At 34.7% G+C, this 19,608-nt stretch overlaps 1 protein-coding gene across 3 annotated transcripts in view; it reads left to right on the top strand.

The window, feature by feature from the left end:
* Positions 1-18,677, top strand: part of dock8 (dedicator of cytokinesis 8) — a 98,843-nt gene extending 80,166 nt beyond the window's left edge. For all 3 annotated transcript variants that reach the window (XM_028458669.1, XM_028458668.1, XM_028458667.1), the window contains exons 40-48: positions 2,193-2,336; positions 3,082-3,213; positions 3,386-3,520; positions 4,214-4,303; positions 5,229-5,465; positions 7,078-7,221; positions 10,566-10,672; positions 14,999-15,169; positions 17,631-18,677. In XM_028458669.1, the coding sequence (XP_028314470.1) occupies positions 2,193-2,336; positions 3,082-3,213; positions 3,386-3,520; positions 4,214-4,303; positions 5,229-5,465; positions 7,078-7,221; positions 10,566-10,672; positions 14,999-15,169; positions 17,631-17,682 (1,212 nt within the window). In that variant the 3' untranslated portion in view covers positions 17,683-18,677. The remainder of the gene's footprint in view (positions 1-2,192; positions 2,337-3,081; positions 3,214-3,385; positions 3,521-4,213; positions 4,304-5,228; positions 5,466-7,077; positions 7,222-10,565; positions 10,673-14,998; positions 15,170-17,630) is intronic.
* Positions 18,678-19,608: the final 931 nt, after the last annotated feature.

Genomic DNA, 19,608 nt, shown 5'->3' with positions numbered 1-19,608 from the left:
GTCTGAGTTCACATCGTACTAAGATTGTATATGTTACCGAAAAATGAATTTTTGCTTAAAAAAAAAAAAAATTCATTTTTGTTTTCAAAGTGAATGGACACGTGTTTTATTTGTTTATTTGATTTTGTTAGGGTTGGGGTTATAATCTCAGCACGGAGGTAAACTCAGACCGTGACAACGGGGACCACATTTATTTTATTTATTTATCTAAATAATATCCACTGTTATCCTGAATGTTTATTATTATTTGCCCCATAGTATATAGTCATCTTAAATATGTAAATCCTTGTTTTAATCAGAAATGAAATGGGTTAAAAGTGACAAAAAATAGTGGAAAAGGTGGTGAAATGGGATTTTAAAAACCACAGAAATTGGTTAAAGGTTGCAAATTAGAGTGGCCAAAAATGGACAGAAAAAGTGGTTAAAAGCGTTCAAAGTGTCAATATTGGCTTAAAAGTGACAGAAGTGGGGGAAAAAGTAGGAACAATTAGTTTAAAGTGGCAAATAATGGGCATGGCAAACCGTGAATGTGGTTAAATAGGCAAAAATAAGCATGAAATATGGTGAAAAGTCTGAAAATAATGGGTCAACATATGTGACATTAGTTGAAAAAGTGGTGGAAAGGGTTTATAAGTACCTAAAATGTCTTGAAAGTAGAAAAAATGTCCTGAAAAAGGCATTGACATTTGATGGAGAAATGACAAAAATGGGAGTAATGTAACAAAAATGCATTAAAGGAGCAAAAATATGCCAAGAAAAAGTGATGAAAATAGGTTAAAATATGGAAAGTTGGATGTAGTTGGAAAAACAGGTAAAAATAAGCCAAAATGGGCTCAAAGTGTTGAACTCTTGAAGGCACCTGGTGACCCCCTTCCAGTATCTCGTGACCCCAAATGGGGTCCTTCCCCTCAGGTTGAGAACCCTTGCACTATATATATGAACATCAACACGCTCGTAGATCAGTCGGGAAAACAACGTACATTGTGGAACAAATAGAGACGGATAAAAGAAGACATTTGTTGTGTTTGTTGTTGCTGTTGGTTGTTTAGTTGAATGAAACCTTTGCTGCACACCACTGATTTCCCTGTGGACTGACACCGTATTAGAGAGGGAGTGTGTGTGTGCCCAGAGGGGGGAGCTAGCTGTACACCCATAGCGTCAACATAGAACACCATCCCCTGATAGCTCTGCTGTGCACAACACCTTAGAAGAAGAGGAGGAGGAGGAGGAAGAAGAAGAAGAAGAAGAAGAAGAAGAAGAAGAAGAAGAAGAAGAAGAAGAAGAAGAAGAAGAAGAAGAAGAAGAAGAAGAAGAAGAAGAAGAAGAAGAAGAAGAAGAAGAAGAAGAAGAAGAAGAAGAAGAAGAAGAAGAAGAAGAAGAAGAAGAAGAAGAAGAAGAAGAAGAGCTCTAGTTTTAACATTTTTTTTTTTTTTTTCAGATTTTTTTTTTTTAATTTTCAAGTGTTTTTTCAGATTTTAACATGGTTTTCAAATTTTCACATGTGTTTTTCAGAATTTTCTTTTGATTTTCACATGTTTTTTTAAATTTTCACATTTTTTTCTGATTTTTTTATTTTACATGTTTTTTTAGTTTTTCATGTGTTTCTTTAGATTTTCACGTGCTTTTCATATTTTCACGCTTTTTTGATTTTTAAGTGGTTTTTTTTAGATTTTAACATTCTTTTAACTTTTTCACACGTGTTTTTCAGATTTTCAAGTGTTTTTTTTATTTTAACATGTTTTTTAAATTTACATGTGTTTTTCAGAATTTCAGATTTGTCTTTTTTTTAGATTTTCACGCATTTATCAGATTTTCACGTGATTTTTAGATTTTAACACTTTTTTTTAGATTTAGTTTATTTTTTATTTTCTCTTGTTTTTAAGATGTTCACATGTGTTTTTCAGATATGTCATCAATACACAAATTACGCATGTGAAAAATCTGAAAATACATGTGACAATTGTGGATTCACTTTTTGACACTTATATAGTTTTTTGAGACGAATCCCTCCCATAGTCCTAAACACAAATCAGGCAGTCATGGCAGCAATAAAAGGTGGTGGAGTTATTGACAAACACCACCAGTTAACAGCCATTGATCGGCTGCTCATCAAATTAGTTCCATTTCCGTGTGATTGATCATTTGATTAGGAGGGCAGGCCGATTGATCAGCTGACTGATTTTTCTTCTCAGAACATCTCCCCCAACGTGCTGGAGGAGTCGGCGGTATCGGATGACATCCTGTCCCCGGACGAGGACGGCGTGTGCTCAGGACGTTACTTCACAGAGAGCGGCCTGGTGGGGCTGCTGGAGCAGGGGGCCGAGCTCTTCAGCAACGTATGGTTTAAGCCCCAGAGCGTGCACACACTCATTTAGTACAGTGTCTAATGTAAATGCACAATATCATCCCAGAAACACACAAAAGGACAACAAAAATAGAGGAAAACATACAAAATTACAACTAAATATACAAAATGACTCAGAAAACACAAAAAACAACAAGATTAACATAAAATAGTGACATATTAAGAATAAAAATCATACAAAATGGCAAGAAATCTATTCAATGAAAACAAAAATACACTAATTGACTCCAAAAACACACAAAAGGACAACAAAACATGCAAAAAACAGAAATATACAAACTGACTGTAAAACACATGCCAAAAAATATACCAAACAACAAAATTATAATAAATGAGTCAAAAACACACAAAATAACAACAAAAATACATTAAAATGCAAATAAAACACAAAATGACAAGAAATCCATACAATGAAAACGAAAATACACTTTTTGACTCCTCAAAATATATCAAACAACAACAAAAATGGCCAAAATGACTCAAAACACACAAAACGACAACAAAATGAAAAATAATAATAATAATAATAAAAAAAAACAGTTTGTTGTTTATTGTGTTAATGCTTGGTCATTATTCTATGTTGATAATGTTGTGGTCCTCAGATCAGACAACTACATTGTTGTGGCCCCACTGCAGGGTGGTTCATCAGGATGTTAATCTGTGCGTGCATGGGTTAAATCTGATGATAAATGTGTATTTTCTGCCTCTGTCCTCAGGGTGGTCTCTATGAGGCTGTAAATGAGGTCCACAAAATCATTTTACCAATCCTGGAGGCACATAGAGATTTTAGAAAACTGGCGTCGACTCATGACAAACTGCAGAAAGCGTTCGACAACATCATTCACAAGGTTTGTTCAAGACAATAATGAGATTTCTTTGTATTTTAACCATGAAATCGCTTTGGAATTCTGAATTCTTTTATAGTTTTTGTAATTAGTTAACACAGTTATACTTTCAGTTCCTTTCATAATAACATCACTAAAAATGTACTACCATATTGTGTTTTTCCTGTTTCTGCAGGGCCATAAAAGGATGTTTGGAACGTATTTCCGGGTCGGGTTTTACGGAGCCAAGTTTGGAGACCTGGATGAACGGGAATTTATCTACAAGGAGCCTGGAATCACACACCTGCCTGAGATATCCCACAGGCTGGAGGTATGACGATGAAGTATATATATATATATATATATATACTGTATATGTCAGGTTAGCTAGTTAAATGCCAAGTTTTTCTTTATTTTGTTTTTTCTTACTATTTTCTATTTCTTATCTGTTATATCTAATATTATTTTTTATTCATTCAAGTACAAATATCATTTTTTTCATTCCTTTTTTATTCCTTTTCTGCTTCTATCATTAATAGGAAACTATTGTTATTATTATTATTATTATTACTTATTTACATGGTGGAATATGTTTTTTAAATTTGTACGTGTGATATTGATACTTAATACAAATGTATTTTGGTGGTGGTGGCTCACTGCACTTAGAGTTTTGATATGAATATTGAATGAATATTGTAATAGGACTTACTACTTAATAATTAATAGTTAAATCTACCCAAATACCAACATATTTTAATACTCAAGTCTTTTAGTTTTTAGAAAGAGCTGCCCCCATAATTCTGTCTACCATAGACTCTAAATAGAGAGAGAATTCAGTGAAATGACTCGGTTCCATTGAGTCAAACAAATGAAATTGTGCAACATACAACTATCATCTACGTTGAATTACCTTTGAAATGATATATCCCACGACTATAGTTCTAGTACTAGTTCTAGTATTAAATGTGATTCTAGTCTATGCTCTCGTGTATCAATATTTCTGTACGATGTCGTTATTTTCTAGAATTTCTACAGTCAGTGTTTTGGAGACGACACGTTGGTGATGATTAAAGACTCGACACCAGTGGATAGAAAACTGCTAAATCCAAACAAGGTTAGTAAACCCGACTGTCGACTCATCTCTGTGGGTTATATTAGTCGACTACCTTCATTTTCACTTCATTTATTTGTTTGTTTTTTCTTCGAGCAGGAAAACCAAAAAAACAACTCTGTACAAGGAAACCATAACACAATTAACTATACAATTCTATCATATTTGTTCCTAGTCTGTTTGAATTTACAGAAATATACAAACAAATACTAAACAGAAAAGGACAATCTGACTAACTAATAATCAGTAACTTAAGACATATAAGAATATGATGCAAAATACCAACAATGGTAATAAATGTAAAGATAAAAACACAACTAGCTATAGATGTAACTGGCCTATACTGTACTATCTATATGTGAGATAGGGAAGTACTAATGAACAATATAAGTTTTGAGAACTTCATGGTCCAGAAAATGTTTTGCTTTGTTCATAATTGAGAGGCTTTTTGAAATGTAGTTTTTTACATGTCTAATGTGGGCATTTCATGTTAGTTTATTATCAATTATTACTTTATGTTCAGTAATATTTTCCAATTGGATATCATCTATCTTTATTTGTATTTCTGGGTTTTTTATTTATTTTTATAATTACCAAAAATCAACACTTTTGTTTTATTTATATTTGCAATTAATTTATTATGATCCATCCGTCACAATATCACCCCAATGTCGTCCGAATACTGTTTAAACAGACGGAGAAAATGAGTAATTGAAGGAATGGAAAATAAATGCCGAGATGTAGAAGAACAAACATGTCAACATAGAATGTGTCTGAGTTTACTATTAAATGTCTGATTCATGTGTTTTTCTCTCTGTTAAGGATGAGACACATTTTATAATCTGCTGAATGTTTGCAAAATAAGTCAAATGTGTGAAAATAAAGTGAATCTAAAAGCATCTCTCTCTCTCTCTCTCTCTCTCTGCAGGCCTACATCCAGATCACGTACGTGGAACCCTACTTTGACGACTACGAGATGAAAGACCGCCTCACAAACTTTGAGAAGAACTTCAACCTGCGGCGCTTCATGTACACCACGCCGTTCACGAAGAGCGGGCGGCCCCGTGGGGAACTCAACGAGCAGTACAAGAGGAAGACCATCCTCACCACCATGCACGCCTTCCCCTACGTGAAGACTCGCATCAACGTCATCCAGAAGGAAGAGGTAAGCAGCAAACACATCACGTGGATCACAGGGCCTACCGTTTTTGGTTTTAAAATATCCCAAATTCAATTTCAGAGTTTACCCATTTTTTGCGTCACGTTACACTTTACCGTTTGGTTTTTGTTGTGTCATCTTTTGGTGTTTGGATGACTTTACTGGCTATTCAACTAGGGGTGTACATTGCCATGAATCTGACAATACGATACAATTCCCGTGTCACAATACGATACATCTCGATATTAAAAAATACGATATGCAGTAGTCCCTCTTTTATCGTGGGGGTTACGTTCTAAAAATAACCCACAATAGGCGAAATTTTTCTCTTGTTTAAACTCTCAAAGTTCAAACCTTCGTAGATTTGAAAACATAAACCTGTTTTCAAACATACAGCACTTCGGAGTCACACTGCTAGTAATCAGACATTGATGCCGAACTCATTCAGAGTCTTTGTTGACGATGATGTCACCGGTCTGGTGACCCATTCAACCATGGAGTAGAAGCTGTGTGTGACCACCTGGAGCTGTATGACACGACCTTAGGAAGGATTAGGTGTGGAGGAGAATCAGCGAGGAGGTGGTAGTAGGAGGTAAAAGTTCTCTCTGTAGCACTGAGCTAGGTTAGCATTAGCCGCTAATCACACCGGCTTTTTTCACTGGTGGTTTATGTTTATGAGAGGAGAAAAAGGAGAGCAGGCAGTGGACCTCACTGAGTTGGATGTGTCGCTGGTGGGTGAACGCAGCATTAGCCAATCGGGACCCAGAACACAATGTGCGTTCATACGCTGTAAAAAAAAAATGCATGCAAAATTGCACTGTAAAAAAAAATCAGCGAAACACTGAGGCTGCGAAAGGTGAACCGCGTATTAGCGAGGGACTACTGTACATTGCTATATATCACAATATCAGTAATTACAAATTTCACCTTTACAAGTACACCTTTATTATTTTTATTTTTTTTTACTTTTGAGAACTAGTAAATGGTAACTAACTCTAATTGAATATCAAAGACAAACCTTATGTTTATCAAACTCTCAGATTACATTTCTCAAAAAAGTTTAACTTTTGCTTCTACATCAGATTTTGATTCTAATTCCAGCAATATTCTGCATTCGTTTTCAGTCACAGGATAACATTTTATTTATTTATTATTTGTTTCATTTCTTTTGCAGAATTACAGTATAATACACGCTATTGCATAAGAGATGGGTAAACAGGAACAGGCAGAATGCTCAAAGAGCTTATTTGAAGCCTTTACCTAATTAGTAATCAGTAAAGAACAGACAAAAACACAACATAAAAAAAACGATATATACAGTATATAATAACGAAAGATAACCTAAGATGAATGGTTAAAATTACTGAACATACAATAAGTTTTCCAGTGAAAAATAGTGTGTAATTGTGATATTTTTCCAAAACATACTGTACATGTGAGGCATTTCCATGTCATGTTGGGACCTTATGTTAAACAAAGAGAGAGAAAACAAAAAAAAATTCCATTTCAGAATGTGAATTCCATTTTTTGCGTTTACAGAAAATTGGAAACCCTCGTATTGTCATTGTTTGTCACTTTACAAAATGTGTGACAAACGTTGGTTTGTCCTGTTTTCCAGTTCGATCTGACTCCCATTGAGGTGGCGATCGAGGACATGCAGAAGAAGACGAGGGAGCTGGCCGTGGCCACGCACAGAGAGCAGCCGGACGCTAAGATGTTACAGATGCTGCTCCAGGGCTCTGTGGGGGCCACCGTTAACCAGGTGAGTGTTTATATCCTCACATCCACCGTTAAAGGGCAATAATATGAAAAAAATCACTTTATAACGGTTCTGATACAGTGATATACATTTTTTAGCCTCACTCTGAGGGTTCTGTTTCCTCCCTCTGTTGTTATTCAACATTTTGTAAAAAGTCAGCTCCAAACGGGTGAGTTGGATTTTTGCCCCCTTATGACGTCATAAGGCGGAAACTCCTCCTCCTGACAATCCTGGCTCCTCCTACCCTATAAGAATGTGAGCTCCTCTCTCTCAAACTACCTCGCAGGTAAACCAAACACTGCGGTTTAATATAGAATATAGATTATACTATAATGTCCCTTAACCACGAGTCCTTTTATCCACAGATAATATATTTACATTCAGTATATAGATCAGGGGTGTCCAATTCCGGTCCTCGAGGGCCACTATCCAGCATGTTTTAGATGTTTCCCTCTTCCAACACACCTGATTCAAATGATCAACTCCTCATCCAGCTCTGCAGAAGCCTGATAATGATCCTAATCATTTGCATCAGGTGTGTTGGACGGGGGAAACATCTAAAACATGCTGGATAGTGGCCCTCGAGGACCGGAATTGGACACCCCTGATATAGATAATCTGAAGCACAGTGTGAGCGTACACATTCAGTTCCATTTTTCGTAGCCGATGCATCACCTTGTATCGCCTTTGACATGATCTGATGTGTTTGTGACCCAATGCAATGCAGCGGTTGAACAAAACAAATGATTATCAACTTAAATAGACTATTCCCGTGGTTAGTAGAGGTGAGGAGGAGAAGAAAGCGACGTAGCAGCTCTGCTGAGTGTTTGAAACTGCTGACTGACTCTGCTGCTGCTGTCATAAACACAAACCCTGAAACAGCATTTGTCTGACTCACAATCACAATAGCCACTTAATAGCCATGTGTTTTACTGTAATGTGCATTGTATGGATAGCACAGAGACAACCTCTGTGGTAATAAAGCTGTTGGAATCCCAGACACCAGTATAATATTAGTGCAAGCCAAGAGCGAGGCGTAGCCAGCGTCTACAGACACGCCCACTCATGCATATGTACGAAGGCCGAAAAACAGCCTGTTTTTAGAAGCGTCGTGAAAGTGACTTTACAGAGGGCTAAAACTACAGAAAACAGACGAGTTTGGTAAAATAAACCTCAAATACTATGTTGTTGGGGTTCTTAGAACAAATATAGATGGATGGAAAATAACAAAATACTGGACCTTTAACCAGGTTAGTGTGTTTATTTCCTCACATCCACTCTTTCCATTGTGGTTAGGCAGAGCAGGGGGGGAGGGGGGATGACGTGACAGTGATCCCACATCAAAGCGTCCATAACCCTAATCCCTCCCTCTGCTTTTCTCCTGATTCAGTTAAAATGTCAATTGAAGGTGCCGCTTCCTTTTATGTTAGCGCTGAACCGGAGGTGGCTTTGATCTGATAGATTCCAGGTCCTGCCAGCCTGATGTTGGATGTTGGGTGTAATGAAGAATCCCCCACACCCCCACCCCCCCGTGCTTTATCCTGGCACGTCTAATCTGACAGCTAGCTCGCTCCATCCTGATGCTTGTATACATGACGCTAATGCTCAGCAGCTTTATAAACACATCACTGTGCTCTGTAATCAGAAGAGGAGGCGGAGCTAGAGCCAGGACCAGGACCTGATGTCTTTCTGATGTTAATCACAGATGCTTAACGGCCATTGTACAGCGAGCGTGCTGTGGTTTTATGACGGATATAAGTTGGGATAACTAGATCTCATACTGGGCTAAATGGGAGCCAAATGGCCAGCATGTGCAGGGTGAGCTGGTAAAGATATATGCTCAATTAGATAAAAATAGATGCAAATAAGAGGGGATTAAAATGGATTCAGTTATGTGTGCTTAAACATTAGGGCAGGGGTGTCAAACTCATTTTAGTTCAGGGACCAAATATGGAGAAAGTGGGCCACAGATTTTATGCAGGAAAACCAGTAATTTCAACATTATTTCACCCTAGTTTGCACTTCTACATATAGATAAAACACAAAATATATAAGAAACCAACAATATCCATGCAATAAGTGACAAATATCATTCCCAACAAGAGCTTCATTTTAAATTTCCTAGATTTTGTGACAAATTTTTATTTAATTAATTGTAAGAATTGTTGCGTTTTTTTCAACAGTTTAAGATAAAAAATAATGATAAATTATGCGATATAAGCACCGGGAGTGTTGTTGAGTCTCATTTACTCAATGATTCATGTTTTCTCTGTGATTTTTACTTTCTCCTATGGGCCGGAACAGATGCTCCAAAGGGCCGGATTTGGCCCCCGGGCCATGAGTTTGTCACATGTGCCAGAAACATGGGCAAACTTTTTTTATGAATTTAATCTCAAAATATTACTATTTTAATCTAATAAAATTACTACTTTATTCTCAAAATATTACAACCTTAATCTCAGCATATTACAACTTTAATCTAAAAATATTACTACTTTAGTCTAAAAATATTACTACTTTAATCTAAAAATATTCCTACTTTAATCTAATAAAATTACAACTTTATTCTTGAAATATTACGACTTTAATCTAAAAACTATTATGATTTTATTCTCAAAATATTGCAATTTTATTCTTGAAATATTACGACTTTAATCTAAAAAACTATTATGATTTTATTCTCAAAATATTGCAATTTTATTCTTGAAATATTACGACTTTAATCTTGAAATATTAAGGCTTTAATGGCATAAAATTCCTACTTCAATCTTAAAATATAAATATTTCAATCTTGAAACATTAAGACTTTATTCACAAAATTTTACGATTTTAATCTTGTAGTGCTCAGATTTATTTTAATTTTAATGTGGCCCTAATAGGCCGTCATAATATCTGTTTTTTATGTTAAATAAATTTAAAAAAAAATTTATTTTATGTTTTTAAAAAAATATATGTATTTTTGTTTAACTTTGCATGGTAATAAATGAAGAAATATGCAGTTTATTTTGGTTTATGGGTTTAAACAGTTTGTAAGAAGGTTATAAGAAGAAAATATATTAGTTTTAAAAAAAATTATTGACAGTTTACATAAAAGAATAAGAATCTGTATTTTAACTAATCTGTTTTTTTTTCTCCAAAATATGATCTCTGTGTTCAAATTGAAAGGAATGCATCATTCCAATTCCCTCAACATGCCCCCCCCCCATGCACCCTCATCACTCCTTTGTTCTCTCACTATAAACACTTCCTGTCTTTCCTGCTCTTGGACTTTTCTTCTCCTTCTCCTGCTTCTCTAACTTTGTTTGTATCGGTTTCTCTCTCTCTCTCTCTCTCTCTCTCTCTTCAAGGGTCCGTTGGAAGTGGCCCAAGTTTTCCTGAATGACATCCCAGCCGATCCAAAGTTGTTCCGTCACCACAACAAACTGCGCTTGTGTTTCAAAGAGTTTATCCTGAGGTAAGAGGAAATCAAAGGAATCAGCACTGCTGCTCTAAAGGAAACAAGACAATATGATACAGTCTAAAACACTTCACGTTACTATACTGTTACTGTAAGAAGAGGAATATACAAACATTAGGTGCATTTTCATTTATTTTATGATCGTGGAATGATTTCACAAACATGAGGAAACATTTAATGCACAATTGGCAGAAATATTTGCTTAAATTTCTCACATATTTTTCCTTTTTTTGTGTTGTTAAGAGAAAAAACAAGACAAATGCTCACTAAATGCCATATAAGGGCAGAGAGATGCCACTAAAAAAGAAAATGAGCACCTTTAGAATATTTAATAATGTAAGTTAGACTTTATTATGAACGGTTTTTACATTTCCTAAATTTGAAACGTGTTATTGTGCATTGGACAAACATTTAATAAACTGTAATCTTTGTACGTGTGCTCCCCAGCAATCGAGATTTTCACAATCAGGTAACAATTTTTCCTCCACTTCTACTTTGGTAGGAGTTTATGGGATACAGAGAACTTTAAAATCAGACATGGGCAACTGGTGGAACCAAAACAAATCCCCCTAAAATGTTTTAATTCAGAAAGTTGGAAGGAATATACACAAATGTCAACAAAAGTAACAAAAAAAAGACTCCAAAGATACACAAAATGTCACCCAAACTATACAAAATGACAGAAAAATACACAAAACAAAAACAAAAAATGACTACAAAAACGCACAAATCTCTCCACTACTCGTAGAATGGAGAAAAACATTTGTGAATCCCAAAATTTAAGGGTGTAATGATTCGTTTTAACGATTTGATTCAAGGATGACATTGATCAGATCCTAAATGATTCAGTGACTTTTTATACAAAATAATAATTCAACCTGTGAATGTGAAATAAATACCTGAATACTGTACATTACAGGTGAGCTTTCATTGATTCCTGTTGATTCTTGTAAATAAATCATCTATAAATGATTTATGCACATAAACAAACAAGTAAACAACATTTAATGGCAAATGTATTCACATTTTATTTGATTAAAGTCCAACCAACACTTGAGTTTGTTAACTTTTCTGCTCTCATGTCAAATACTCAATACGTGTTCAATAAAAATACATATTAGTTAAAGCTGAAGTGTTTCCACACACTGAACCCAAAGGTGGATTAATCCATTTCTTGCTCGCCGGCTTCTCCTCCATGCCATGTTTTATCGTCTGCTGGGACGTGGCAATGACGTCACAGACAGTAACGTTGTTATTATTAAAAGAGCTTTAATATTGAAACACATCTATATGAAGTCTGCTGTGATTAAAGCCAATGTTATTTCCTTGTATCGATCCAAACGATTGATTACCTTTTAAAACAATTTTAGATCCATTGATCATCTGGAAGGCACACTTGCCGAGCACGGATCAATGTATTTTAATCGTAGGAATACGAATCGATTCATCCTTACCAACGAACAATGGACACTAAAAAAAAACACAGATGCAAACATTTTTCCTGGTATTTTCTTTCTTAACTCCTTTAAATTTACACACAGTCTCATAAAAGTGTAATAAAAATGGACTCTATTAATTAGATTTTTACTTCCACCGCATCAGATATTTAGGGCCAAAGTGAAATATTTTTTATGAAAATATTACAGCCTTGACCGTGTCATTAATTGATAGCAGAATTTATTTTAATGCATTATTATTTTTTGGCACAAGGACATTTTTAAAGAAAGAAAATACACTTATACACCTTGTATATTTTGCATGATACGAAATCCAGGTCTTCACTGAAATTTCCCTAAAACTTTATGCAATGGTCTCTGGTTGGTAGGGGGTCACTACACATAAAACCTATTTTACCTTTATTTTGAAGGTAGATTCTTTGATCTATTAGGTATTAATTGAAAAAGCATTATGGTATGTCATGTTTACAGTATATGAAAAATATGTGGTTACAATGGGAGTCAATGGGACAAATTTGGTCACGAGGTTATTACGTGTCAGTATGATACATAATATATCTCCTTTTCTATACACTTCCAATACACAGGACTTTATAATCAAGCAAAAAATATATTAAAAAAAAAAAAACAATAGTGGCAAAAAATGTTATACAACTAGCCTTAGAAATGACCGCAATAATAAAAACACTCAAAATATCACTTTTGGTCACAAAGATGCTCCGATGGTTAAATGGTAGAGATGTAACGATTAATTGTAAGGCAGTTAAAAATCGATTCATAGGTATCACGGTTCACATCAATACTATGAAAATTGAATCACAGTACTTTTTTTAAACAGCAGAGGGTGCTACCCAGAAGTGTTGGCGGCGGGCGGAATCTGCTACTACTTTCTTTCTGGCTGCCTTCTACTCTTAAACATGTTCATAAATGATTCCTTACCCCTTTAGCACCGAAAGAATATCTACAATATTACATGAATATCTGTAAAAGTCACGTTTTTTCCATTAGCTCTGTCTGCTAGCGTAGCATCTCTTCTTCACTGCAAGAATATCTGCATGCCAACCGACCACTGGGTTACCGGCGCCCTCTGCTGGTCCAAACAAATATCTGACGTAAATCAGTGCAATGACTGTTTTTTTAAAAGTCCAATTGTTAAGGCACAAAATACATTTTCAGTTGCACTTTTAAAAAGAAAAAGAACTATTATGCAGTTTTGCATTGTTTACTATAGAACCAGAATTTAAATTAATAGGCTTCTTCTTCATTTGTATTATTTCTTTATTTATTAAAATAAAAAATAAAATAAAAGAAAAACAGTACAGTTTTTATAGTTTTTTTTCCCAAAAAAAATAAAGGAATATTTTTCAGTCATCATTTGTCTACAGTCCCATTTTGTAAAATAAATTATGAGAGAATCGTATCGTGAATCGAATCGTATCGGGAGTTGAGTGAATCGTTACATACCTATTAAATGGCGTCTTGCATGAGACCCAGTGTGCGTGTGTATGTGTGTGTGTTTGTGAGGTGTGGTTTCCATTTTCTATCCTTCATGTTAAATTCCAGCTGCAGTGATTGCTACAAGCAGGTTGGCAAATATTTACTGTCATTTCAGGAAAGGTTTATTTTGGTCTGTTAATCCAGACAATATGGCAACATGACGCTCCGTCTGCCAACTAATGCTAACACTACACTGTAGTGTTTACACATATCTCTAGTTTATTCACAGGTGACGTCATTTTCTACGCACATTTAAGATGATTTAAACATTGTTTGTCATGTTTTAATTGCAGTTTAAACGTAGTGTAAAAAAATAGTGGAGGGTTGTGGAAACCTGCTGTTTTATTTATTGTAGTTGTTGAGTGAGAATGAGTGATGTGACGATCAACGGAGAACAATTTTCTGTAAGAGATATAATATATAGCAGCCTGTGATGAAAGGTCAGATTGTTTCTGTGAGGAAAAAAGATCATCTGCCCTGGAACAAAAGACGTGAGCAACCTGAGAACATTCTTAGTGCTTTAGAATGAACAAAATCACTTTATGGTAAATGTTTGACCTACAGAACATACAGAATAAGGCTCTAACAATGTTTAAATGATACACACTAATCATCCATCACGTTATTGTACAGTGCTCTGCACAAAAATGTGATTGTAACTGATTCTAGGGCTAAATTATCAGTATTTAGAATAATGACCAATCTGAGCATTAATACAGGAAATATCAAAGGGTTTGTGTGTAGTTGTTGTTGTTTTCTGTGCTTTTGGAGTCAATTTGTTTGTTTTGGTTGTGGTTGATTTTTGTATTATTTTCTATTTTGTCACCTCCTCTATCAGTTTGTGTTTTTTAGAGTATATTTTCTGTTGTTTTTTTTCTTCTATTTTTCTGTAATTCTGTTTCTTTTTTAGAATGTGTTTTGTGAATTTATTTATTTTTTTCAGTAATTTTTGTAATTTTTGTTGTTTTGTGTAAATTTGTGTTGTTTTTGTAGTTTATTTTTGTGTATTTTTACTGTTTTGTGTATTTTTTTGTTTTATAATTTTGTATGTTTTTGTTGTCCCTTTCTGCATTTAATTTATTTAATTATAATTTTTTTGTGGGTTTTTTTAAATATGTTTTTGTGTATTTTTGTTGTTTTGTGTAGTTTCCTGTTGTTTTTGAGTATATTTTGTTCATTTTTGTTGTTTTGTATATTTTTCTCTATTTTGTGTTTCTTGTTATGTGTAATATTGTGTTTTTTTTTTTGATTGTATATTTTGTATTTTTGTTGTTTTGTGTATTTTTCTGCAAGTTGACTTTTCACAAAATCACTGGGAATCCTTTTAAATGTTAACAAGCGTGAATGGTTCTGTGGTTTCTATGTGTAGGTGTGGTGAAGCCGTGGAGAAGAATAAACACCTGATCACTTTGGACCAGAAGGAGTACCAGAAGGAGCTGAAGAAGAACTACAACCGTCTGAGGGAGAACCTGAGGCCGATGTTGGAGAGAAAAATCCCTGAACTTTACAAACCCATCATCAGACCTCGGCTGGAGAACAGGTCCACACAAACACCTACTATTGATCTGCTCGGACAAACACTATTGATTAGCATTCACGCTAACCGTGTCACCTCTGTAATTATTGATGGTTGAACCAGTGCCATGTTACACACATTTAGCACTGACGTTCAATCAGGAACAATGATTATTTTTACACTTACAGAGAACTTTAAAATCAGACATGGGCAACTGGTGGGCCCAAAACAAATCCCCCCAAATGTTGTGTTTCAATAAGTTGAAAGGAATATACACAAATGTCAATAAAAGTACAAAACGTAGCAAAAAAAGACACAGAAAGCTTACAAATAGGAACAAAATGATTTAAAAAAAAAATACACAAAATACCAGTAAAGACAGACAAAACAATAACGCATTTACAAAGTGACACTAAAGACACATGAAATGCCACAAAATGACAGAAATATTCACAAAATGACAGAAATATTCACAAAATGACAGAAAAATTCACAAAATGACAGAAAAATTCACAAAACCATAACAAAAAACTGAAAATGACTCCAAAAATGCACAAATCTACAACGAGAAGTCTGAAAATGACAGAAAAATACACAAAATAATAACAAAAACACAACAAATGGCTCTAAAAACACACACAATGACTAAAAACTCAAATAACAAAAAGTATTTACAGTATTTATGGGCCTGTACTACAAAGCTAGATTTCCTCTTATCGCGCTAACATCCGGGGTTTAATCAGTGTGTGCTGTACTATGACGCTGGTTGACTTTTTACCGGGCTAAATCACCATGGTAACTTGGGCTGAACGCCTGACTAGGTTATGAAGTAGATCAGATCTTAGCGAGTACTATAGTCCCGCCTCCTGACCAATCAGTTCTCTTGTAAAATGAGCTGTCCATTGTTAGAAAATCCTGGTTGGTGCATATCTGACCGTTGAGTTTAGGAAAGATTATTAATGGATAAATGAATTCTTTCATTTAATGATGACGTCATTTATGACAGTTGTAGATTTACATCTGATGGACTGATCTACTGTCATCTATCTACATACGCTATAGTGAGGCTGACGGCATCTGCAGGAACATACTACAGTGAAACAATCCCAGTGTGTGTGTGATAAATAGAGGAGGACTACCTGAATAGAAACACGTGTGATGTAATAAAGTGAAACTGATCAGAGCGCTGTCCGTTTATCATCCCATGGAATAATATTGATCTCACACTTTTACGCATTAACAGTGTCGGCAGCTTCCTGTCTGTGTTCTGTCCTTCCTGCTTTTTATCCCCCACCACAAAGTAGAAGGGGGTCCGTCCGTCCATCTGAGTTAAAGGGGACAGCTTTTCTCAAGAACCGTTTAAGATAGTATTACCAAATTCGATGTGTGGCTTCAAGGTATCAATACCTTGATGGAGTTCGAAAATGAGAAGTGCGCAATTATTTTTTCCGGAGATATTGCCCTTGTTCCATTTTTTTTTACTCTGTTCGAGGTATCTTCAAAGGGAACAGCTTTTCTTAGAAATCATTTACGATAGTTTGTAATTTTATATTCTGATGTGATAATATTTTCTTATGTATAATAAGTTCTTAGATTTAGGACATTTAGGAAAAGGTTGTAAGTTACAATGACAACCAATCTGGTGGGGGATGTTGATGACTGTCTTTTTGTTTGTTTTTGGTCTGAATTATAGATTTAATTTTTCATATTTTTAATGAAATTATTCCTCAATTGTGACGTAAGTTGCTCTACACAGTTTTTCTGTGATTGGTCTGACGCTGCAATCTCCCCCTGTCACAGGAGAGCACGCACATAGCCAGGCTGAAGTGACCTGGGTTAAGTCAACGTATTTATATCCTGCTTTGTAGGACAGAGAAAGTTTGGTTAGGTGAAGCCCACCCACTAACGGAGATACGTAAATCCCGGATCTACTTACCCAGCTTCATAGTACAGGCCTTAAATGCCAACAAAGATGCACAAAACAACAACACATTTACAAAATGACCCAGAATACACATAAAACAGCAGCTAAATTATACAAAATGACAGAGAAATGCACAACATAATAACAGAAAATGACTTTAAAAAGTGCTCAAATCTACAACACAAATTCTGAAAAGGATATTGTTTTTATTTTTTTATATTCCTATTGAGATGAAATGTCAAACCCATAGTAATTATGCAAGTATGTCCAGAGTTAAAGTCAAATAAAAACATTGTCATTATTTTATCTTTTTCCTTCCCAAAAATATTGTGTCGTATTGCTATTGCGGGCCTATTATACCTATCGTATCGTATCAGGAACTCTGTGTATCGTCCCACCCCTTCTTTACACAGTTAACCTTTATTTTCCCCTTTTTTTTTTTTTTTCAAATGACATGGGTCATTATATTTGTATCCCACTGGTGATAAATTATTAAACTGAACACATTTTCTACCTTTTTTCCCCACTTCTTCTCATCTCACTGATCTTTCTCTCTCACAGGGATTCATTGAAGCGTTTGAGTTTACGCAGAAATCAGGAGGAAAACTCCTGAGTGGCGACTGTGACAGAAATGAAACACAAAGACGTTTCTCCATCGAATGAGGGAAAAAGAAGAAACAAAACGGATGCAGCGGTGACGCACACAATGGACGCCTCCAAACTTCTCATTAATCCACTGTGGATTTTTACTACTGGAGGGAAATAAAAAATGAATACACAACATTGGTTTTGGAATCACAAGCAAAGTGTTTCTAATTCAAAGTGCCTCCACTGTTGTTGTGTTTGTTGTTTTTACGACGGAATCCTGTTTCCTATTGTGCGATAAATACGTCCATTTTCCAGCTCTGAATCACTGGTTTTGAGCTAATGGAAGCTTGTGTTCCAGTATAGATTTACAAGCTTCTAAAATTTGACTCCATTAGACATTTTTGTACAATCACCCGGGACATAAAAAGCCCCGACTTTGTAAATAAATCATGTAATGATTCAGATAATTATCCAGAGGTTTACAGAGATGTGAAAGCATTTTTTTTTAAATATCTATGTACGTCTGTATTTTTAGCATAGTGACAGCATAATAATGACAAATAACAGTTGTGTATTTTTTTGTAGATAAAGAACACATCCTAAAACGGTGCCAAATTAGAGAAATAACTAAATATACGGTATTTTAAGCAGTCACTTAACATTTGCTGTGCTATGCAGAGCAGATTATTTTTTTACTCCATATTTTTTCTGAGTTTGTTCAAATGACTTTTTTTTTTGTGTCATTTACTTTAGTCTAGTTGTAACATTTTATTTATTTTTTAATCAAACGTCTACGCACCGAAGTAATAACATTAGATTTACTTTAAAAGAAATCCGTGTTTTCAGAAGTCGTCGGAATATTTTTCAGGTACTTGTAATATTTATTAGAATAACATTATTTGTGTAATATTTTGACTACTGATGAAACAAAATGTAAACATGTTTTTGTTTTAAAGTAACCATAGGTGTTGTAACGTTTAAACACTCAAAACCACTCGTTTTTTTTTTTTTTTAAATGGTCATGCTGTCAATTTTATTATTTTTTTTTTTTTTTTACTTAATAAAAATAACAAACTGTCACTTCTGTGGTTTGGTCATTTTTTCCAAAGCAAATAATTTTGCACTTGTTGCAGATTTTTAATAGCAGGAGGTATCCTCACTAATAACAGATATCCACCACCTACTCGCACATTTTTTAATTGATTTCAACAAGTTTGGTGTCAAAACGTGAAGACAATTTCTGGCTAATATGCTTTGTTTTATTTTTATTTTTTTTCTAACTTTTTAAACTATTCAACTTTTTAATTTTCCCATTCACATTTGACATTTTCAACATACAGTATTTTATCTTCAACTTTGAACTTCAGCTGTTCAGAGATTCTAAAGCTGATTTTAACCTTTAACATGTTTTTTTTTTTTTAACTGTATTTAGATTGTTCCAGATCCTTCAACTTATTTCAACAATTGTCATCATATCACAGAGGGTTCATTGGCTAGGCTAATACTAGGCTAGTGTTAATGCTAGGCAAATGCTAATCCAGTGCTTGATTAATGCTAGTGCTATAGGCTGATGTTAATGGTAAGCTATTGCTAGGTTCATGCTAGGATAATGCTAATGCTATCTAATGTTAATATTGGGTCAGTGGTAGCTAATGTTAATGCTAATGTTAGGTTGATGTTAATGCTAGCTAATACGAGGTTAATGTTAGGTTAATCCTAATGATAGCTATTGCTTATGCTAGCTAATGTTAATATTGGGTTAATGCTAGTTAATGTTAATGTTGGGTTAATGCTAATGTTAGGTTGATGTTAATGCTAGCTAATACGAGGTTAATGTTCGGTTAATGCTGATGCTAGTTAATGTTAATATTGGGTTAATGCTAGCTAATGTTAATGTTGGGTTAATGCTAATGTTAGGTTGATGTTAAAGTTAGCTAATACAAGGTTAATG

The sequence above is a fragment of the Gouania willdenowi genome, chromosome 9, assembly GCF_900634775.1.
Source record: "Gouania willdenowi chromosome 9, fGouWil2.1, whole genome shotgun sequence".
Lineage (NCBI taxonomy): Eukaryota > Metazoa > Chordata > Actinopteri > Blenniiformes > Gobiesocidae > Gouania > Gouania willdenowi.
The sequence above is the reverse complement of the archived record's forward strand: the minus strand, read 5'-3'. Positions and strand labels throughout refer to the sequence as shown.